The sequence below is a fragment of the Pantherophis guttatus genome, chromosome 1, assembly GCF_059756535.1.
Source record: "Pantherophis guttatus breed Tessera chromosome 1, ASM5975653v1, whole genome shotgun sequence".
Classification (NCBI taxonomy): Eukaryota; Metazoa; Chordata; class Lepidosauria; order Squamata; family Colubridae; genus Pantherophis; species Pantherophis guttatus.
In genome coordinates, this window is record NC_142063.1 from 38,626,780 (window position 1) to 38,650,468 (window position 23,689).

A 23,689-nucleotide genomic window follows, 5' to 3' on the forward strand; every position below is an offset into this window, starting at 1 on the left:
GGAAGGTTACAAATGGTAATCACATGACCGGGACACTGCATCTGTCATAAGTACATGCCAGTTGCCAAGCGCCCAAACGTTGATCATGTGACCATGGGGATGCTACAATGGTCATAAGTGTGAAAATCAGTCATAAGTCACTTTTTTCAGTACTGCTGTAGCTTTAAAAGTCACTAAATGAATGGTGGCAAGTCAAGCATTATCTGTAAAAGCAAGGACATATACATCGAACATTGAATAGGTGAAGCACAAACATTTTGCTTCAATAAACAACCAAATTTCTGAAATTGGAGTAGGTGGTACTGAAAATTTCAGCAGCACCCTCTCCAATGATGTAACTTGACTATGATAGTATGATAGTATGATAGTATTGATAATAATAATAGATAATAATAAAAGAGATAATAATAAGAGATGATAATAATAATAATAATAATAATAATGATGATGATGATGATGATGATGATGAAGAATAAATATCATGACCTGGCCATCGAAACTACGCGATTATGGATGAAACATGTAACAGTGATACCCATTGTCATTGGGGCACTTGGTACTAGGTCCAAGAATTTTACAGAATACATCAAGAAATTGCAACTTCCTGCAATAACACCAGCGGAACTGCAAAAAACTGCGCTACTCGGAACATTGTACATTTTAAGAAGATACTTGGTTGATACCTAGGATGCTGGCAGCAACCTGTACCAACCAATAGCGCCAGTCAATATTTGTGTTACATTTTTAAATGTTCATGTTTAATGAATAAAACAGGTAACAGCAGCAGCAGCAACAACAAGAACAAAAGGTGTATTTCCCTAATTTCTTGCTCCTGTTCCAAAAATAATCATTGGATACAAAGTGGTAGAACCTCCCCTAACTTAGGGGAGCGGATAGCAGTACTTTGTACATAGTCTCCCTGATGCTTCTATGTATTTCCTTATTACTCTTTAGAACAGCCTCTTTAACAGTCAAGAGTATTGGACTTGAAACATGCAATTAAAACAATCTAAAACATGGATCTACACTGACCAGTAGCTTTTATACACTGACTGATAGCTTTTAATGTCCTGCTCAGGAGTAGAGAATGTCTGTATGCAAAGCATGTACTCTGAACTGAACCGGTGTACAGTTCTTAATCTAGCAGGAACTTTTCAGAAGATCGTGGAATTTAGGCAGTGGTGAAATCCAAATTTTTTTACTACCGGTTCTGGTTGACGTGGTGTGGCTTGGTGGGCATGGCAGGGGAAGGATACTGCAAAATCCTCATTCCCACCCCACTCTAGGGGAAGGATACTGCAAAATCCCCATTCCCACCCCACTCTGGGGCCAGCCAGAGGTGGTATTTGCTGGTTCTCCAAACTGCTCAAAATTTCTGCTACCGGTTCTCCAAAACCTGTCAGAACCTGCTGGATTTCACCCCTGGATTTAGGTTGGAAAGAGATGAGAGTAGGCTTACCAAAGATTCAAGTCTGCCTGTCCCCTTTACTGCCAAAATATGACTTCATAGCGTAGGTGCTAGTTGGCTACCTGAGTTTAAGCCTGTTATCTGTTTCTCCAGATCATCTATTTGTTAAACAACAAAGTCTTTTCACTCTAAAGTGAACATTACTGGATGCCCCAAGGTCAACAAGGCATCCAGACTGGTATTACAGGACTGAAGATGCAGACTTACATTCTCTGTGCAAAATGTGTACAAAGTAGAGGCATGACTTTGGATAAGTTCAGACAATTGATTTTGCTTCTCAGGAGATTTGAGTGTGGTGTTTCTGCACATAAGCTTTTGAATGTATTTTTGGACTAGATGGAGGTGAATTCTTTCCATGATAACCTATAATAGAAGAAGCAGAGGTTAATTTTCTTAGATCAGTTACGGGGAGAAAACAAATTCTACTGTGTTATATACAGAGTTATAAAAATGCCATCAACATGTACATAATTGGTTTCTCTTAAGACCAAAATAGTTTCTATGGCCTGGGGAGAGGTGCTCTAGACGAATGCTAAGAAAACATTTTTTGTGTATTTCCTTGAAATAAAATCTCTTGGGGCTACGTATTACAGGAAATCCTCAACTTACAACCATTCATTTAGTGACCATTCAAAGTTACAGCGGCACTGAAAAAAAATGACTTAACAACTGATCCTCGCACAATATGACCGTTTCAAAGCCATGTAAAACATTTTTAAAAAGGGAAACAGATAATGATGGAAATACACATGCACATCATGAAAAGTGATTTTAAAAAAACCCACATTTAACTCTTATTTGTCTTCCTCAAGGTTTAGGTTGCATGAATTGGCTTACTTCATTCTTAGTATTAAATTTTGAAAATATAAAAATGTTTGCACTTGCAGTTCCTTGCATTAGCTCACCTGGCGATGAGGGTTTTTAAGCTTCTTGAACACACGGATACGGGCATCCATGGCTGTAATTATTTCATCCATAAGACCACTGCAGGAATCCCATTTCTTCTCATTAAACTTTTTCAAAAGCGTCTGAGGAACAAATTTTAAATTTTTTTCAGTTTTTTGAAAAGAAATTCCCATAAATCCCCCTTCTTTGAGGAAAAACTTGATTAGGTATTTTTCAAGCAGCAACTAATTCTGCTAGTTTAAACATGACTGGGGGAAAAATTATAAACGAAGAAACTTTCACTGTCCTTTCTCTTTCATAGCTCAGTGGGCTCCATTGCTCCCTTAATGGACACCTAACATCAAAAACGTCATCAAAAAAGCACAACAAAGAATGTTCTTTCAGGAAGGTCAAACTGCCCAAGGAGCTGCTGATACAGTTCTTCAGAGGAATTATTGAGTCTGTCATCTGCATCTCTATAACTGTCTGGTTTGGTTCTGCAACCCAACAAGACAGACACAGACTTCAGAGGATAATTTGAACTGCAGAAAAAACAATTGCTACCAACCTGCCTTCCATTGAGGACCTGTATACTGCACGAGTCAAAAAGAGGGCTGTGAAAATATTTACAGACCCCTCGCAACCTGGACATAAACTGTTTCAACTCCTACTCTCAAAACAACGCTATAGAGCACTGCACACCAGAACAACTAGACACAAGAACAGTTTTTCCCCGAACACTATTGCTCTGCTAAACAAATAATTCCCTCAAACTGTTGAACTATTCACTAAGGCTGCATTACTATTAGTCTTCTCACAGTTCCTATCATCCATCTCCTCCCACTTAAGACTGCATGACTAACTTCATTGCTTGTATCCTTACGATTTATATTGATATTGTTTCCTGATTGCTTATTTGTACCCTATGACTATCATTAAATGTTGTACCTTGACTCTTGACAAATGTATCTTGACTTTTTATGTACACTGAGAGCATATGCACCAAAGACAAATTCCTTGTATGTCCAATCACGCTTGGCCAATAAAGAATTCTATTCTATTCTATTCTATTCTATTCTATTCTATTCTATTCTATTCTATTCTATTCTATTCTATTCTATTCTATTCTATTCTATTCTAGTTCATTATAATTTATTTTATTATAAGCATTTTTATGCAACTTTTCCCAGACATTCTTAAGATGGTTATGGATTTGTTTAACATTGTTCACTTTCTAAAAATGTTTTCCTGGGAGACACTATTTTTCCACTGAAGATTAAAGGGCAAGGATAATTATTTCATCAGGGAATGGGTAGTTTTCTGGGAGGCTGACAGACTTGTGGCTATTCTTCTTAATCCATGCCCACCCACCCTCCCCCTGCTGTTGCCTTCCAGTAGAAGAAAAAACTATCAAAAAACGTAGTTTGCTTTTCGCAGTATAGTAGGATGAAGGTGTTTTTCCATCCTTAGAACTCCAGAGAAAGTCATTCATTCACCTTCACTGAATGGAGAAGGTTTAGGTTTCATCTTATGCTTTGCCTCAGGCAGCAAAGGATCTTGAGTGAGCTGGGTAAGTAGCTTTGTAGTATATATCTGTAAGAATACCTGTATCTCTGGAAACAAGGGATCAAGGAATACATTAAACCCAGTCGTCTGAAGATCATCAAGTATGGAAAAGATGTTCCTTTTAACATCACTCGCAGTTGAATCTGTGCTTTTCTCCGTATGGGTCCTGAAAATCCAATTAACAATGAATTAAAGGCCTTGTTCTTCAGCTATTTTAAAACTTCAGTTCTTTTTGCTTATAACAGCTTACAAAATCCAGTGAATACAATGCTACGCAAATCTTAACCAAAAAAGTATATATAACAAATCAGAAAAATAACAGCAGCAATAATCATAATGGTTGCTAATACTAATGTAATCTATTCAATTTAGATGCCACCCAACTCCAGGCAACTCTGGATAAAAGTCTGCATATATTGCAGCTGTTTAGTATTCAGTCTCAAAAGGAAGCAGCATCTAGCTAATGTCTGTGCTTGGAAGCTAAGCAAAATTGGGTCAAGTTAGAACTTTGAGAGCAGACCTCCAGGGAATATCAGGATTGCAGCACAAGTTGACTGGCAAATTAAAATAAAATCCAGACTAGAACAATGGAAACCACTTCCATATTGCTGTAAAAAACAGATGAGGCCATGAAGTCATTGTAATTGAAGCTCAACTTGAAGGATACCTTCCTTTTAGCGTTAAATGAAGACATGCATAACAAGTGGGTATTTGAAGCTTTCCAAATCCTGACTTTTGGCTATAAGATCTGAGCTGCAAAATCAAGACCACAATTCAGCAGCAACAAAGTGATATTGGGTGGTGTAGTGGTTAGAGTATAGTACTGCGGGTTACTTCTGCTGACAATTTGGCAGTTCAAATCTCATCAGGCTCAAGGTTGACTCAGTCTTCCATCCTTCCGAGGTGGGTAAAATGAGGACCTAAATTGTTGGGGGCAATTTGCTGACTCTGTAAACCACTTAGAGAGGGCTGTAAAGCACTATAAAGCAGTATATAAGTCTAAGTGCTATTGCTATTATACCTTCTCCTGTTTTACTAAAAAATGTCATATGAAAGATTGAATTGACCAACTGTGTAATGGGCAGCATAAATCCCTCCCTCCCTCCCTCTCCCTCTCCCTCCATTTGATGATGACTGTGGTACACAGAAGATTGCAACTTGGAATATAAAAGGATTAAATATTAAAAAGGATGTATTAACAAAAGAAAAAAAAATACAGGTAAATTGTCTGTGAAAAGAAATGGGAAAAATGTCTGAATGAAAGCAGACACAGTATGCGGAGTGGAGTTGATGAATATATGCGGAGAAGTGAAACTCTACGTCTAATTGGGACTACCCTTGAAGAACATTCAGAATCTACAATTGATCCAGAAGGCAGAGGCGTGGATAGTTCTGGAGCTCCCCCTAGGGAGGCACATGTAACACCAGTGTTACAAAAGTTGCATTCGCTGCTAATTTGCTTGCAGGTATAATTCAAGATGTTGGTTATTACCTTTAAAGTCCTTTATGGCATAGGTCCAGGATATCTGCAGAACTGTCTATCCCCAATGGGATTGGCCCACCCCACTCGTGCTGGCAGAATGGACCTAATATGGGTCCCATAAGCCAAGGAATTTTGGCTGGTGGGATCCAGGAGAAGAGCCTCTTTTTTGCCAATATTCCTAACCTTTAGAACAAGGCTGTCAAACTCCTAGCCCGTGGGCTGGATGCATGCTCACGTCTGGTTTAACGAAGGGAAAAAAAGTCCCAATAAGCCATGTGACGCCATGATGACGTGCGTTTGACACCCCTGCTTTAGAACATTATACCTCAGAAAGTAAGATCAGCCTCCTCAGGAAAAGCCTTAAAATCTGGCCATGCTGACTGGTATGAGGTCCTGAAGGAGAAGCTGCTGGCTGGAGGTGGTTGGAACACTAACAGAGAAGGCATCCCACCTCTCCCCTTCAAACTCTTTGTTTTTTAGCTCATCTTAACTTCTGTAATTTGAATCCATTTTTATTTATAATCATTGAACGTTTGTTTTATCTTGATGTAAGCTGCTCAGAGTCTCCTAGATTTAGAAATGGGCAACAAATAAATTTGATAAATAAATAAAAATTATTATAAAGGGCTATAATAAAGCATTACATACTTTCATTTAGGTTATTATGAGTATGTATAAAAGTAGATATATCTGTGGGTGACATTTCATATCCATTCGGATACCGAATGGTATCCTGGAAGAATTACACATTATGCAACAGTTTGTACAGATGTGATCCAGGAGGAAATAATTATTCTGATGGACAACATGAATACATAGTGAAAACCAAATGAGAGCATTTAGAAAAAAACATTTGGCCTTTTGGAGACACAAAAATGAATAAGAATAATATCTGCTTAGAAACAAATCTTTTTATTCTGAATAAATGGTTTAAATGTATTCATACATGTACACCTGGAAAAATGAATCATAAATCCTGATTTGATTGTTTATGATGAATGACTAAAAGAATCCATGTAAAGGATACATGGATGAGACCAGATTGTTTGATAGACAATTTTCTGAAAATAACAAGGTATGTTTTGGGGGAAAATGGACATGGATGAAAAGGAGGGAAAATGAAAGAAACTAGAGAGAAAGTACAATGATTGTAAATCCTATTTGGAAACAGTATAAGATGAATCTCCTAAGAAAATGGTTGGAAAATGGATGTAAAAGGGTAGGAATGATGAAGTGGCTTAGAAGGTAATGAAAGAATTACATTATAAACTGCTATGGAAATGTGTAGTTATATGCTAATGAGAAATATGAAGAAGAATGCTTGGGGTAAATGCAGTGAAAGAAATTATGGATAAGAAAAAAAAAATGAGAAGGTTCAAACATTTTGCACAACCCTACTATGTAAAAAATTTGTAGTACTATGATTCTGTTCTTACCGGAAATTCTGGAAATTGTTAATGTTTGCAATTATTATCGCTTCAAAATATTTATTCTGTTTATTTTCTTTAATGAATGTCTCCAGTACTTTCTTGTAGCTAGAGAGGTAATAAAAATGAAAACAATCATTAGTAATTTTACACTGGTAGCCAAGCATGCCACGATATCACTTTACCAACAATTTGCTATCTTACCATTGCAGAAAAGTCAAGAGTTCTGTCAAAAGTAAAGCTGACATTTGGTGGCCCACCTCTGGAGTGATGCCCTCGGCACGCGTTTGTGCTGCATAGATAGCCTAAAACATCCATCCCCCCCAAAATCAAAGAATTAGTACTTTTAACTTTTTAATACATAACTTTCCCAGTCCACAAACATAATCATAAATTTAAACATTCTCTCCCACAGAATACCAAGATTTATTAGTAAGCAAAATGGGATAATCTCAAGGAACAGAAAGAAATGCATACCATTTGAAAATGAAATAATAAAATAAGTTCCAGAAAAAAATAGATTACAACTTCTGTTTTTGATCTTCAAATGTTACTTTTTGCCCATATTTTTCAACCCATTCCTCCACAGCCCAATCCCATCTGATTAGTACTGCAAGCTTCCTTTTCCAGGCTGACTGAAATCAGGAAATTCCTAAGGATGTTTGTGACAGTTTCAACATTTCTATTCCAGAATGACAAACTTTCCCAGTTCTGTAATTAAGTATTTCCTGCTTATGTTATAAGCTGAACTCTGTGACTCCGCTCCAATAATCAGGAATGTTGAGGGTGTATGTCAACACACTTTCAAATCAAAAATAAGAGTATGATGTTGGGAAACTTTGAAACTGGAATTGAATTTTTGGAATTTGCACTGGTTTGCTATGTTTTAATGCATATTGTTTAATATTTAAAGCATATTTTGGAGCTGCAACTTTGTTTCTTTAAACCTGCCAAGTTAAAAGTTGCAATAGGATGTGGTTTGTTCCTCTGTCAGGTGATGCAAAATGGGGAAATCCCAATTGGTTGAAGTTCTATGGAATCTGTAGATGGAGGTAAAGCAGGAAGCAGGTGTGAAGATCACATTTTAGGAGGAGGAAGCTTGCAGTGTTATTGAAACATTTCTTGGTTGCCTGGAGTAAGCACAAAACCTGAGCAATCTGGAGGTAGGGCTGCAAGATTACCATTTTAGGAAGAAAAAAGGCAAAAAGCAGCCAAAGTAAAGAGCCAATCAAAAAGTCTAAATCAGAAAGGATGGGATTGGGAAGATAGACATGAATGGGTTAAAAGAAGACTATTATGGACAAGAATCCCGAGGGCATGTCATCACTGCTGAGCATCAGATGCATGTCCCCACCCTTTGATCTCAGCCTGGGTTCTCTACTTTCTGTATCTGCATTTACAACTAATCTCATTGGGAGTCTAGTTAGCATTGGTCCCTTAACTGGAATATACATTTCAGTTAATTTGCTTGAACTCTTTTTAAAATAAAATTCTATATATGTAAATATTTAAAAAAACTATTTCTTGTCAGTAAACCTTCATTGTATTAGTGAAACTTGCTTGCTTTTCTCTAGTAAAACAGACCAAATCTATTTTAGTTTTCTATCTTTAATTTTCATTGTGACATAAAATGGGAAATGTTATAGATAGGGGACTTCCCAGGGTCTGTAGGTCTATGTAGTGTTATTTTGGGGAGTAGTAGTAGTAATTGTGTGAGAATATGAGAATGTGTGTGTCAGAAAAACAGGGTTCAAATCATAGAAAAAAATGATTTAAAATGGTCTTAATCAAACCAATGGATAAGAACATCTGGATTCTGTTTGCACAATTCTCAAAAATAAATCAATCTAAAAGTTTATTAGACAGTCCAAAGATCTGGAATGAAATAGTTGAATGTAGGAATACTGCAAATGTACCAGTGACCTTAATAGTGATTAGAAAGTTTCACATCAGGCCATCCATTATTTCAAAGTTTTATTGACTTGCTGTAGTCAGGGTAGAAACAAAAATACCATATTTATTGGAGTATAAGACGCACCTTAGTTTTTGGGGAGGAAAATAAGAAAAAAGCTGATTGGCAGGTGGATCGGCCTCCCGGAATACCCCCAATCAGCTGTTCCCAGAGGTGAATTTTAGCAACAGGTTCCTTGGTTGTGAGCCCTGTGTCTTGCTTTTTTGTTTTGCTTTTTTTCCTGTCTCTGAAACTTCTGAAACACTGTTTCAGAAAAAACTTTTTTTCCTGCCTCTGAAAACCTCCGAAACAGCGCTTCAGAAAAAAAGCCTCTGAAGCTCTGTTTGGGGCTTCTTTTCTGAAGCTTCTTTTCTGATGCTTTTTTCAGCCTCTGAAACCTCCGTTTGAGAAGCTGGGTGGGGCTACATTCAGAGTATAAAACGCACCTCGATTTTCACCCTCTTTTTTGGGGGGAAAAAAGGTGCGTCTTATACTCTGAAAAATATGGTAGTTTTGCTTTCCATTTTTTGTCTTGGCATATATTTTCGTTTTAATTCTCACACTGAAATTAGTTGAAAATTACTCTGCCAGATTCAACTATAGTAGTGTGCTAGAACTGGGAATGGGCTGATGGGAAAAAAAGAAAAAAAGATCCAGTGGAACCAAGATTACTCTGAATGTCCAGGAATGCCTTCTTGAGGTGCTTCCACTAGCAGGGTAGATCTATAATTATGGATCTTTCCACAGGAATGCTGAGGTCCTGGAACAATTTTTCAGGAGTTGATTGCATAATACATACATAAATATAAAATATTTGTTATTTACCTTTATAGCATCTATTGATAATTCACTATGATAATAATCATCCAATATCTCTGGTTCTGCCCCTTGCGTCCAGCTCTTGACTTCTATTTTCAAACAATTGTCCAGACAACATCTAACAAAATCCTTTGTGAGAAAAGAAGACCAAAATATATAATTAGCAGCTATCTCTCTAGAAATGCACATATATTTAAATCTAAAGTGCTCTTAAAATGACTGAATAGCAACTCTGCTGCACACTATGCTACAATTCCTCCACTAAGTGAAAAAGTAGCTAACGAACAAGGATTTTGAATGCTGGGCTTCAGTTTAATAGGCCTTTGCCTATCCAAGTGAGCTATGTAGGGGCTGTGGAATGAAAGCTAATAAAGAGCCAAAATGGTCCATCCGTAATGAAGTGTCTTCTGGAAAGTTCCACCTATAAGAGTTGTTACCCTCTCTGGTAATAGCAGCACCTATAATATTTAGGAATACATATGAACTTTCCTGCAATAGCCCTTGGCTTCCTAATTAGGTTCTTCTGGGGATAGGTGAGCGGAAGGACAGATATCAGCACCAGGGAGACATTATCCAATTCTGGGTTCTGGCATGTACTGTATATTGGACGCCAAGTGCTGAGTGTGGGACTGCATGGAGCAGAAAAATCTTTGCATCTACATTTCAAATTGTAAACTACCCAAGAACAGTGAGAAAAAACCCGATGATTGTATCAAAACAGGAATTACATAGTGAAGATGGAGTTTTTCCCCATTGTATTAGCAGTGCAGTACTGAATAACCTGTATTAGCTGTAATGGAATGTGGGAATTACCCTGAAAGATGGGAGAGGGGAAGAGATGCTGCTTAGGGAACAATCAGATAAAAAGGGGAGTAGTCCACAACTGAGCAATGGGCAGAGAAATAAACTTAGAAAGGATCTGCTCCAATTAATCAGGTGGCAAAAAGAGACAGTGCCGAGATTTGTACTTTCAGACTTGCAAGTTGACAGTAGTTTAGTTTCAAGTGTAATATTAAATTAGAAGTAGCTTACAACCACAGTGGTTTTGTTCACATGCCACATTAAATCAAAGCTAAAGAAACAAAACGATGGCTGCAGTACATGGGCCTGGGGGTGGGGCAATCCCAAAAGCCAACATGGTAAGTGTGAACACAGAATCCAAGCTTACTCCTTATGTGTTAGAAAAAAAAAAGCAGGGCTTTGATCATGAAGTTGCACCCGCTATCTTGATTTTTTTTTTGAACCCTCAGATGGGTGAGATGTGAGAACTCAACCACTGTGAAAAGTGACAAGTTGAATCTACAATGGAAGAACAAATGTGACACATTGCACAAATTCTTACATGAAGATAATAACTAACTTGAAAAGCTATGGAGTAAAACATAAGCAGAATTCTTACCACTTCATGAGTCAAGTAAGTTTGTTCGAGCTGTTTGATCCGTCCCAACGGCAACAAGTTTCCAAGACTAGCTTCATCCAACTCTTTAACTAAAATACTGTTGTTTTTAATGTCCCTGAAATAGCCAAAAAGTATCTCATCAGTTGGTAATATATTCTTCCCTTATTGTTTGATTCAATTTCCCAAAAACTCGCAATATAAAGCAGATGTGAAAGTAGGCTCTTTGCCACAGAATGCTTGGATTCCAATGTGAAAACCACCCATATTGTATGACCAACATTTCACATTTGACTTTTAAAGACTCCTAGTCTTCAAAAAATAATTGATACCGACAACCTTTATAGTGACAATCCAAGCTACTCAAACAGGAGTGGGAAATGCATTTAAAACAACATTTTAAAAAGAAGGCTAGATGAACCCACCTTGCAACCGGCAAGAAATCTAAAAAGCACTGGAGGAGTTGAATTAGTGGGGAGAACTGAGGACAATTATTCAAAGTTCATTGAAAACTGCTTTTGAATATCCATACCAGGTCAGTGTTCTATTTCCTCAAACGGTAATTGAGGGCAGCTTACATTTAGATATTTTCAAGACTGCCTTTTATGCTGCAGCCAAACTTCTTGATAATCCCCATTAGCTGTCTCCATTATTGAACAGGTTAAACTGTATAACAGCCGAACAGGTAACAATGAAAGATGCTTTCTTAAGCCTATTCTGATCAACATAGGGCTGCTTTACACCAGCTTAAACTATTTGTTTATCTACCTCGGCATTATCTTCTAGGGATGGAAGATTTTGTTGACTTCAACTTCTGTAATATTCGTGATTTTTTTATAGTTAGTTTTCATATTGGTTTGAACATTCCTTAAAAATTTGCATGAAAAATGGTGAACATTTTCAGAATAACATATTTTCATATTTCCCTGCCAATGTGCATTTCGGCAAACAATTTCCCCTAAGGAAATTGCATTTTTAATAGGAATCTCAAAATTGAAGGCCAATTACTTTCCACATTAAGAGGTTATTGGTTACTGGTATGTTTCTGGAGTGATTCAAGTTGGTATGACTTATGAAGCCCTATATTGCGTAGGGCCTGATTACTTGACTGACTGCTTATCTTCCATGATATCATACTAACTAATTCAATCCAATAAACTTTGGTGGACTCCAAGTCACTTCAGTTAAACAATGTCGTCTAAGAGGACCACAGAAGTCTATCTCCCTGGAGTGATGCCTGCATCTGGAATGAGATTCCCTATGATATTTGTGTGGTCTCCATCCTGCTGGCATTCTGGAAAGCCTTAATATCCTAATTGTTCTCCTAGGCTTTATGGTCACGTTGGTTGGGCCACTGCTAAATTATGTGTAATTATACTTAATCAGATTCACCATCCGCTTTTGTTTCCTTTTATTTTTTATAATTATATTGCTTTTGTTTTATTATTATATATTTATTAACAGCCGTGGTGGTGCAGTGGTTAGAATACAGTATTGCAAGCTAATTCTGCTGAGTGCCAACAATTCAATTCTCAATGGCTCAAGGTTGACTCAGCCTTTTATCCTTCTGAGGTCGGTAAAATGAGGACACAGATTGTTGGGGGCTGTCATGCCCCCGTCGGAGCCTGACTCTGTGGAGGATGACGAGCTGGAGCTTGAGCCGATGGAGATCGAGGGGTGGCTTTGTAGGAATGTGGAGAGGAGCAGAACAAGGCAGCCCAGAGCCCCTCAGGACTAGGATGGCTTGTTAGCAGGGAGGAACGGGGGCAGGATGACTGAGAGAGGGCAAGGAGTGGAAATGAGGAGTGACAGAGCTCAGGCGATAAACAAGACCACCCTGTCCTGATCCCAGAGTATGAAGAGTGGAGAGAAGGCAGGAACAGCACAGGGCGACCCACAGAATTCCCACATTCTGGAGGAGAGCGCCCTGCCCCTCTTCAAAAGGCACACCTGGGGATTGAGATTTAAGGAGATGCTGTGGGGAGGGATGTTTGTCAGGAACAAACACTGAATTTGTAAAATTTTGTATGCCATTGCAGATGTCTGGAGTTTGCAGGACTTGTTTCTTCCTTGCTCCGTAGACTCATTTCCTGGTTCCTTTCCTTTGTTGGACTGCACACATCCAGAGGCGTCTGTGTGTGTGCGCGCACGCACTTTGCTCTGGGACTTGCCAAGAATGTTGGGGGAAATTTGGAGCATTAAAGGGGAGTTTGAATACTCAGCTGGCTGTATGGCCTTCGTGCCTTGTCCTGGATCATCACAGGGGCAATATGTTGACAATGTAAACCACTTAGAGAGGGGTGTAAAGCACTGTGAAGCATTATATAAGTCTAAGTGCTATTGCTATTGCACACGTTTTATTATACCTTGCCTGGAATTGATCGGTGTCTAAATTGGCAAGACTTGCAGAAAAAACCAGATACAGTATAAATCATTACTTACTTTGGATATAAATTTTGTGCCCAGCTGAGAAGAAGGTAATTGTCATCTTTGTTCAATTCAAACTCAGCAAATATCTTCATCTGAGATGAAAAGTAATGGTGATAGAACTTTGCATAAGTGTTGCACACCTGAAAATGCTCAGGGTAACGGCCTTTAATATGCTGCACCACTGTGATCATGTCATTCTTCATAGTCTTACCCATATGCAAGAAAGTGTTACCAGTGGTAGAGAGGTCCCTGTTATAAACCAAAGAAGGTGCATTCATTCGTTCTTCTACAGATTTCTGGATAGTGTTCCTCCATTCCTCTTTCCATGTTTTGAGTTGGGAATGAATAGATCTCTCCTCCTCCTCCTCCTCCTCCACCCACATAATAACTGCTCTCACTGCATTATTCAGCAATTCTGGTTCTGTTGATGCTATGCTGATAGATGACTGTATGATGTTGAAGACCTCTTGATATAAAAGTTCTAATAAGTCCTCAATTTCAGTCTGATTGCCCAATGTTTCTTCATCATTTCTGCTGTCCAGATTGCTGTTGGATTTTTTTTGCATGATGAGATATTGACTGGCTTCGTAAAAATTTTGGCTCTTAATCAGCTTCTTGATTTGGTCAACTGGCAAAACAAAGTAGAAATCAATATCACGTGATTGACAGGTTACTAATTCATTCAAGTTACATTCCCCCAATTTCAAGTGAAGTCTACTCAGAGCAGTTCAGTCTAAAAATGTAGTTATCTTTTCAAGGAGATAAGAAATTTAGATCGGTCTCTGTCAACTCTAAAGTTGTTCTCCAGGACTTCAATTTTTTATTTTAAAAAGGAGGAAAAACAGTTTCTGAGTATGCTATGTTGGGATAAGTCTTGTACTTCACAGCTGAGTGGTTAAGGGATCATCCCCAACTTATACTACTTCAACCATGGAAAACCATGTGTGAGCTCACCTTGATGGAATCTCAACTAAGAAAAAGAAATCCCACAGGGTTTCTTGATCTTAATAAGCTTTTAGCATCATTTTGGACTTATGCTCCTCAAGGATGCAAATTCTCTCCAAGTAAAAACTGAAATAAGCAGACAAAATACTGGTCCAGGAGCCTTATATCTTGCTAGTTCTTTATTTTTCACTGTTAGTCAATGAAAGGTCTGTTACCTTATTTTGTTGAACTGATCAGTCCATTTTGAAAATAAATGTAATGCATCATTCAGGAAATATCTGTTATTCTGGATGCCTACTGAATCCCAAATATCTCATTTCTAGAGATTTATATTATTTGCATTATTGTACAAATGGTGCCAATAGCTCTTGAATTAAAGGCACGTTAGGAATCTAATAAAAATATTTTAATCAATTAAGATCATTTGCAGAATTATATCAATATGTAATTTACATACATTTAATTGCTCGGTCTGACTACAAAGAATTTATATTCCATGGATACAAAAGTATTGTCTGTTATTTGGGAGTGATACCTGGTTCAACATTTTGACCACTGCAAAGTTGACTGCAATATACTTCTATTACATTGTGGTTTGTGTCTCAGTCGAGTAGAAAGTTATGTTTCTGATACCCCAAAATCCATTTGGGTTTTTATAGAACTCCTTTATGATTCATAGTAATCAAAATAAATCAGGAGTTCACTGGCAGAGGAATAATGTTCTTCTTTGAAGTGTCAATGAGTAGCAGTTGCCCTGTGACATTTCTCTGAATAATGGTAAGTAATGTGTACATCAGCACAATTTTATCATAAATCTGTGATGCAAAGAGTTCTGAAGCACAGAGACTTAGTCTTTCAACCTATACGCTGAACATACACATTAAGGGAAGCTGGAGTGGAAGAATCTTACCATGGTTTTAAAATTTGAGGAAGAAACATCAATACTGCATTGTGCTGATATCTGATAGTTGAAAATACAAGGGAACTACAAACTCTAATAATACAGGTCAAGGAACAGAATGAAAAAATCGGACTAAAATTGAATATAAAGAAGACGAAAAGAGTGCCAGCAGGTGTAACTACTAGCCTTAGAGCTGATAATATTAGGATATTGAAGTGATAAATAGCTTTTGCCTTTTAGAATTGACCATCAAAAGTAAAGGAATAAGAAGCCATGAAATATGCTATAGACTAGCACCTGGTAGAACAGCCATGAATGCCTTGGAAAAGATATTCAAATATTGACTCTTTTGAAGGCTGTTGTTGGAAAAAGACTTCTGAGAATTCCAATGGACAGTCAAGACAATGAACAAATGGATCACTGAATAGAATTCTCACTTGAGGCACAAATGACCAGGCTAAATTATTCTATTTTGGACACATTATATAAAGACCTAGCTCTCTACTGAAGGCTTTAATGCTGAGAAGGCTAGAAGAAAAGAGAATACAAGGACAACCAGTAGCAATGAGGGCACTTTTGAAAGACTTGAGGGATCAGGTTAGGGACTGATCATCATGGAGGAAATCGATGTGATCATAAGATTTTCTTCTGAGTTGATGGCACATAATCAAAAGCAGATTGATAGTAATAATGTCAGGAAAATCTCTATGGGAAGGAATTCAAAAAATAAGTCTTATCACAAGCACTTCATGAAGAATCATGGGTGAATCTCTCTCTTTCTCTCTAATTAAAAGAAAGACCCTTCTCTTTTGTAGATCATGTCAGTCCTTGGGGGTGAAAAAGGTTCATATATCATGCATTAAGCATCAAATTGGACATGATGGTCTACATGACCCTTCTTGTCTACACAAAGCCCACTAACTACTTCAGATGCCATTTTCTTGCATGGTAGCAGATATAATTTTATAAAACAAGATTGAAAATTTCAAGATGGCTAATTCTAGTGAAATTTCAGCCAATTCACATTTGAAATTTTGTATTTCACCATTCAATTAAAAACATTTTCAGTTTTGAGATTCTGTGGATGACTCTTAGGATACTTTGAGTGCTTAATGCCTACTTTGCCAACTCTTCTTGTAAATCTACAACCTGGACTACAACATATAGCAGGGGCTTCCAAACTTGGATGGCTGAGGAATTCTGAGAGGTGAAGTCCACAAAGTCCACCTTCTGAGAGGTGAAGTCTTAAAAGTGCCATTTGGGGACCCCTAATATATAGTGACAGGCTGTCCTTCCATACGATCATCATTCTGTACCTGTAATCGGCTGACGGTTTTCCTCCTGAGGTTTCTTTTCTTTTCTTTTCCCACCTCTGTCAAATAAATAACGAACCATTTTTCTTAGTCCTGTTTTCTGCTTGTCTTTATCATGGTCTGTTCCAGTGAGTTCTAAAGGTGATTGAGGAAAATATTCAAGGGGAGGAATCTGCTTGTGGTTCTCAGTTCTCATGTGGTTTTTTGGATGGGCTTCTTCAGAGGATGATTCAATTGACAATGAATCAGAATCTGATTCAGAAGATGTCGAAGCTTTGGCCATCTTTTTGTTTTCAGTCTGTTTAGGTTTTGGAGGACTGCTATAGAAAAAAGGCATTGATTTTAGCATCTTCTTCTATGGAAGACCCTGCAAATTATATTAAGAAATTATCAGACTCCATAATTTTCATTCAGTAAATAAAAAGACAAGTAATACTATAGGAAAAACAGAGATAAAACATTCCCAATATACTATGTCAATGTATTCCCATTAGTTGAGATGGCAAAAATATTCTGAGGCTTAAATTATGATGTTTAACATTATCTTACAGTATTTGGATTCTATAGTATTCTGCAATATGTGAGAAAAATGGATAAAATATTGTAGGGTTTATAAAATACCTTTTGATATTATTGTTCTGTCCCCGTTCCACTCACGCACCCCCACAGATGGCCCGGAGTTAATAAACCACACGACAAAACTCTTTGATGATAAAGCTGGCAGCAACCCAGTGGCTAGCTGCCAATTCAGACTTTACTCACACAAAACAAAGATTAGACTGCCAGCATTCCAATAAAACAGGCAGAGTTTTCAACAATACAAGGATTAATCCAAATGCAGTCCGATAAAGCAGGCAAAGTCCAGTAACACAGAGATCATGGATTATTTCTAGTTTTTGCTCGTCACAAACTGAACCGGCCACCACACCCACATTTATACCCTGTGGGGTGTGGTCCACTGACTCAGCTAATCTCTGGCACGCCTTCCCCTCTGCTGCGCACGCTTCTCCCTGCGCCTCTGGCGAGGGTCCAGCCAGCACTTATCTCCTTCGTCACTGTCCACCTGTGGCTGCGGGGACGTGCTTGGCTCTGAGCCTATCTTTTGGCCTTTGGTGTCCTCCGGAGGCATTGCCAGAGAGGAGGGTCCTGGAGAGGGAGGCCTTGCCAACTCCTCTTCCTCACTCTCAGAGTCTGCATCTGTCGATAGCCCAGGCTCAGGCAATGGAGCCATAACAATTATGAGTTAGAAGGTTTCAATATTGTGCAGACAGTCCTCAGGTTACAATAGCAACTAGGACTGGCATTATCATCACTAAGCAATTTATGTCACCAGACAATGTGGCTTAGGTACAGCACTTCCAGCAATCCCAGTTGCAGTTGTTAAACAAAGGCCGTATGGGTCATTAAACGAGAACCTCAAGTGACTGTGACTGTGAAGCAATGTGGCAGTTCAGGATACATTTCAATGTTTGCTCCATCTCAGCCATGTATCTTGGGTTAACCCTAAATATATGCAATGAAAGCAGATGATCCTATCAAGAACTTGTTCTGCTGATGAAAGACTTTTGCAGGTGACTATAGTTAATTCTGGTAAATAATGCTGACTTTGGTCCACCTCCACTACAGACAATGCAAGGAGAATGTCCGTGTAGTCTCAATTATCTATGCAAAAGATTTATGTTTTCCCTTTCTAAATCCATGCACAACTGATAAGACTACAAGGCAAAATTTCCCCATAAGGCAGAGAAAATGTATAGCGACCTAAAGCAAAATAATGACTGAAAAATACATGAGCAGTAGCCACCACTGTTTATTTTTCTTTTAAAGGAAAAAGGAAAATATTGACAGCAAGTCTCTCAAGGGAGGAATACAACCATAATCCAGCTCTAATTGCATTTTAGAAACAATGGCTCTATAATTTTCCAAGTTTAAAATGCTACTTAAGAATTATGGGGAAAGTACACATGATGTGAACTGTTTCCTTTCCCAAACTACACTCCAGAATTATAAATGCAGACATTTTAAAAAAGTCCTTCAGAGCAAAGTGCCTAAACAATGGTGCCTTCTTTGGATTATAGTGTGAACTATTCCTTGCCATTGATATGCTACCTGGAACTGATTGAAACTGAAGTCTAAAATATCTGGATAACATCATGGTTTATATTAAAAGCCATTACGATTAAACACTGGATTGTCAATCCATCCCAATGAATTGCATTTTCCCCCACATCACATCTATACATCCTAAGACCGGGTCCCCAACTCCTGGGGCCATGGCCTGTTCAGAACCGGCACGCAGCTCATGCACAACCATCCCCTCGGTCCCATGCCGGTCCGCAAAGCTGGAAAGGTTGGGGAATGCTGTTCCAAAAAGAATATATACTTTCAAAATTTGTTCAATTTAATTAGTTTTAAAAGACTACAAATTTATTTTTCATCCTAGTTTTCATCATACCTAACATTCCATCCTCCTATTTTTCCTCAATAACCACCCCGAGGTGGGTTGAATGGAGAGATAGTGACAGAACTGGCTATGACTCAACTGGCTTTCATGCACACAATGGGACTAGAATTCACAGTGTGTCAGCAGTTTCTAGCCTGGTGCCTTAACCACTAGACCAGTGGTTTTCCAACCGAGTGTCCAAAGTGCACGTGCCCTCCCCGCATGCGCCCCACCTCCTCACGTGTGCGCAGCCCCTGCACGTACCCTGCCCCCAAGCATGCGTGTGCACCCCCGCACGTGCCCCACCCCTGTGCATGCGCCCCACGCATGGCCCCCCTGCACACCCACCCACGCATGTGTGACAGAGACCTGATGACCAGCTAGCTGGCAGGACAGCTGAACTGGGGCGATGGCTCGCGTGCCCACAGAGGGAGCTGCATGCCATCTGTGGCACATGTGCCATAGGTTTGCCATCACGGCACTAGACGAAGCTGATTCTCTGCTGAAGGATTTCAGCTCTGTGCAAGCAAGGACAGAGCTAAAATCCTTCAACCTCAAGGACAATCAACCAGCCCGAGAAATGACAGGACATACTCTTAACTGCCAGCAACAGCTCTTTCTAAGGAAGGGGTGCAAATGGCAATCACATATTCATAGGGACCTTGGCAAATAAATGTGAACAGGTTGCCTAGCACTCTGATCATGTGTCTGGGAGGGTTTGGTGCAATGTTTTGTGATGGTCAGAGGTGCTTTACAAGTCATAAAGCACCCTTTATGGGACAACTGTTAATATGAATGGTCATTAAGCAAATGGTCATAAGTGAAAAACATTAGGTGTAAGTAAAAATCTGTTCAAAATATAAACAATGAAAATGCATCAAATCAGTTTTATTAATGCTATTTTAATATCCAGTTTTAGCATGTTGCTTGCAAAAATAAAAGGAGGGGTATTTAAGAAAATGAAAAAGCATTTGACACTAGAACAAAAGTCTTTACTTGAACACATTCCAATCAAATAAGTAAGTACTTTCATAAATTTCACTAATTTCAACTAAACTACAGTATTGTTCTGTGGTTTGAATGCTTTTCATCAAACAATATAAACGGAATTGCTTGAAACATCATCAGTTAAGGAAGACTGCATAAAGCTGACTCTCTGCACTTTGGGTTATGAATATGATGTAATTTTAGACACAAATGAAAGTTTTATTTCACCCTATTTCAGAAGAAAATGTACATTTTTAAAATGAAAAGAAATAAACCTGGCATTTCAAGCCTCCTGAAAGAATCTAAAAAAAACCTCTAGTCCTAAAGATGACCTTTTATCTTCAGGCCCATCTGTGTTCTATGGCTTGGCACACTTGCTTGATTGGATCACTGCCCATGGAAGTTGGAATTCTGTGGTTTCTTTGGGCTGCTAATGTTGGAGGATATTTGGAGACAGATGAAATTCTGTGATAAGCAGATTTCTTTCTACACCCCAACAGCTGCCCCATCCTTCCATAACCTTTACTAGAAGAAGAAAAACTTGCTTCCATGGTTTGCCTCTAGTGTTTTAATCAAACCACGATCTCTTGACAGATTATTCTCCTTCAAGCCAAATCTTGTTTTCAGATCCTGGTTTATTATGAGACAATTCAACTAGCCAGCCTGGTTTGGTTAAAGTCCTAAACACACCACAAATTTAGGCTTTCTTGTCATGTATAAATAAAATATGTAATATAAGACCTGAATACATGGTGTACCTATGATTCAGAATATTGTACACCTGTTGGTTGAGTCAAATTTAAAAACCACTAATATTGACTTGCCTCACTTTTTAATCATCACTGAAATACTGCAGTTTTGTTCAAACGTTTTAAACCGTGGTTTGTTAAACTGTTAGACTGAATAAGCCATACATGGCAGAATGCATGTTATATTAAGCAAGTCTTTCTACTGAATGTGTGGGATATTCATAAAATTATAACATTGGAAATTGCTATTGCAACACATCTGGAAATCATCAGATTAGAAAAGGCGACCCATAAGTCATAGTTTACAAGCCACCAATAGCTGGATTTGCACAAAAGTCTAAGTTTTATAGTTTTTTTAGCATGTGGTTTCCAATTCTGTAAATTCCTGGCCATGGGAATTCCCTGGCCATAGTTGCCATAATGCACTTAATAGATTACCAGGGGCTCCCCTAAATCCGGGAGGCCTTATTTTCAACTGAAGTCAATTGAAGTCAATTGAAGTCAATTGAAGTCAATTGAAGTCAATTGAAGTCAATTGAAGTCAATTGAAGTCAATTGAAGTCAATTGAAGTCAACCGAGAAGCTCCTGGAAGTCAATTCCCGTGGCTTGTAGTTTTTCCAAAGAGAAACACTGGGCCCAGACAGAAGACAGGGAGGAGGCTAGGCGAATCTTCCCGGAAAGTCTATTACTGTACATAAAGAATTTGCTGTTGCCAAAACCCATGTATGATGTTTACTTTGCCCTCTCTTGAGCAATTCCAAGAAGGAAAAGGGCAGCAGACATAGAAAGCAAAAGGCGACAATAAACCAGATTGGGGTGGGTGGGTGCGAAAACTTGAGCGAGATCCACCACTTTCCATTGCATAATAACAACAACAACAACAACCTGATCAGTGGATGCAGCAAAATTTCACAAACTGACTACCTACAACGCCATGACCGCGTTGTTAAGATCATTCACTGGAAATTATGCCAGAAGTTTGGATTTGAGTACAGCCAAAACCACTGGGAACATCAGATTGAGAAAGTTTTAGAGAATGAGAAACTCAAGATCTTGTGGGACTTCAGGATTCAGACTGACAGGGACTTGGTCCACAACACACCTGACATAACAATAGTTGAAAAGAAAAAAGTACGGTTCATTGACATTGCAATACCTGGTGATGCACAGATTGAAGATAAGCAGCAAGAAAAAATCACAAAGTACCGGGACTTACAAATTGAAGTTGAGCGACTGTGGAAAAAGAAATCGTGTGTTGTCCCGATTGTAATTGGAGCCCTCGGAGCAATACCCAAAGGGCTACCCCGCTATTTAGAAATTCTAAATTTGCCGGACTTGAACATTTTGACTCTACAAAAAACCACTTTACTCGGAACAGCTTACATCCTCCGACGATACTTTAACAGTTCCTAGGTCCTTGGTTAGGACTCCAGCTGCTGAGCTATTAACCAGCCTCAAAGGCTGTGAATTTCACCAAAGATTTAATAATAATAATAATAATAATAATAATAATAATAATAATAATAATAATAATAATACCACCACCAAGGTGAAAAGTAACCAAGATTAGAATAGGTGGCGAAAACACAATCCGAGGGCTAGATCTTTTTAACCGAATTGAGTAAGTCAGCGCGAGGGGTCAGACGGCGAAAAGAAGCGCGTCGGAGACGACTTACTCGGTGTCTGGAAGTCAGAGGCGGCAGGCGAACCGTCTTTCTCCACGGCGGGCTGATGATACACGCGCTCTACTTTTGCCAGAAGTTGCCAATGCTCAGGCTTATATTCACAGGGAGGAGGCGGGGAGGCGAAACCCTGAGGGGGTGGGGTGTAAAAGGTTTGGAAACTCCGCCTTGCCCGAAATGAGCCTCTGGTGAAATTTCCCGGAAAGTGTGGAATTTCCAATCATCAGTCCCGGCTTCTCTTGTCTCCGGGGTCAAGTCGAGCGGCAGTCACTCGAGGGAGATTACATCTCCGGGGAGCCTGGAAACATTTAGCATTTTAGCAAAGGAGGGGGGGAAAAAAACCCTTCGCCCTTCCGCGCGTTTTTGAGGGCCAGCAGAAGAGCGCGAGGCGAAGAGGCAGATGTTAACTCCGGGCGGGCGCCTTTCTTCGGTTCCTCCACTCCGACACTTCAACAGTAAAGCTTGGACACCCCCCCCCCCCACTTCACCGTCCCAAATATGGAGAGGGCAGGTCCGTTGCCAAACCGTTTGTCCGCCGAAAAAGGAAAGGAAAAGCCGAGGGCAAAAGCGTGCAGCTACAGGAATAGCCGCTTTTCTACTCACGCTTGCTTACTCACTTCTCCTTGAGCAGGAATAGCAGACTTGCCTTGCACCTCCAACTGATTTGGACTGTGTAGGTTGACTGTTTTTTTTTTTAAATGGCGGTGGTTACATGTTGGAAAGACCATTACGCGTCTATCCTGAGTGGTTTTCTCTTGAAGGTGTACTTGGTCACCCAAAGATCAGTTATTTTCCTCTGCAGAAAATCAAACCTTTCAGTTAAAAGCCACATCCTCTATTCAAACCACCACCACACCCCCCCCCTCTTTCTTTCTGCACCAGGCATCCAATAAATACTAGGGGGCTCCTTGGTGCTCTCTGAGCTGGGTTATTTTCCTGCAAATGTTTCATTACACAAACTAGGTAACATCATCATCAATAAGCCCTGATGATGTTACCTAGTTTGTGTAATGAAACGTCTCAAGAAAACAACCCAACTCAGAGCCACCACCCAACTGCTGGTGGCTTAGCAGATTGATAGCATTGTGATTAACACCAGCTGTCTGCAATTACTGTAAGTTCGAATCTCCCCAGGCTCAAGGTTGACTCAGCCTTCCATCCTTTCTAAGGTAGGTAAATTGAGGACCCAGTTTGTGGGGGCAATAAGCTGACTTTGTATAAATATACAAAAGTATGAAGGCTA

The 23,689-nt window shown here is 39.1% G+C and overlaps 1 protein-coding gene across 2 annotated transcripts in view; it reads right to left on the reverse strand.

The window, feature by feature from the left end:
• The window catches only part of LOC117666016 (tumor necrosis factor alpha-induced protein 2), a 28,766-nt gene extending 5,724 nt beyond the window's left edge, over window positions 1-23,042 (reverse strand). The window contains exons 1-10 of one of the 2 annotated variants that reach the window (XM_034418527.3): window positions 22,441-23,042; window positions 16,588-16,951; window positions 13,438-14,053; window positions 10,999-11,113; window positions 9,606-9,728; window positions 7,034-7,134; window positions 6,839-6,937; window positions 3,959-4,085; window positions 2,374-2,496; window positions 1,676-1,831 (exon numbers count right to left, since the gene is read on the reverse strand). In XM_034418527.3, coding sequence (XP_034274418.2) covers window positions 1,676-1,831; window positions 2,374-2,496; window positions 3,959-4,085; window positions 6,839-6,937; window positions 7,034-7,134; window positions 9,606-9,728; window positions 10,999-11,113; window positions 13,438-14,053; window positions 16,588-16,933 — 1,806 coding nt within the window. In that variant the 5' untranslated portion in view covers window positions 16,934-16,951; window positions 22,441-23,042. The remainder of the gene's footprint in view (window positions 1-1,675; window positions 1,832-2,373; window positions 2,497-3,958; window positions 4,086-6,838; window positions 6,938-7,033; window positions 7,135-9,605; window positions 9,729-10,998; window positions 11,114-13,437; window positions 14,054-16,587; window positions 16,952-22,440) is intronic. The other variant, XM_034418528.3, reaches the window with a different exon arrangement.
• Between the last annotated feature and the right edge of the window lie 647 nt (window positions 23,043-23,689).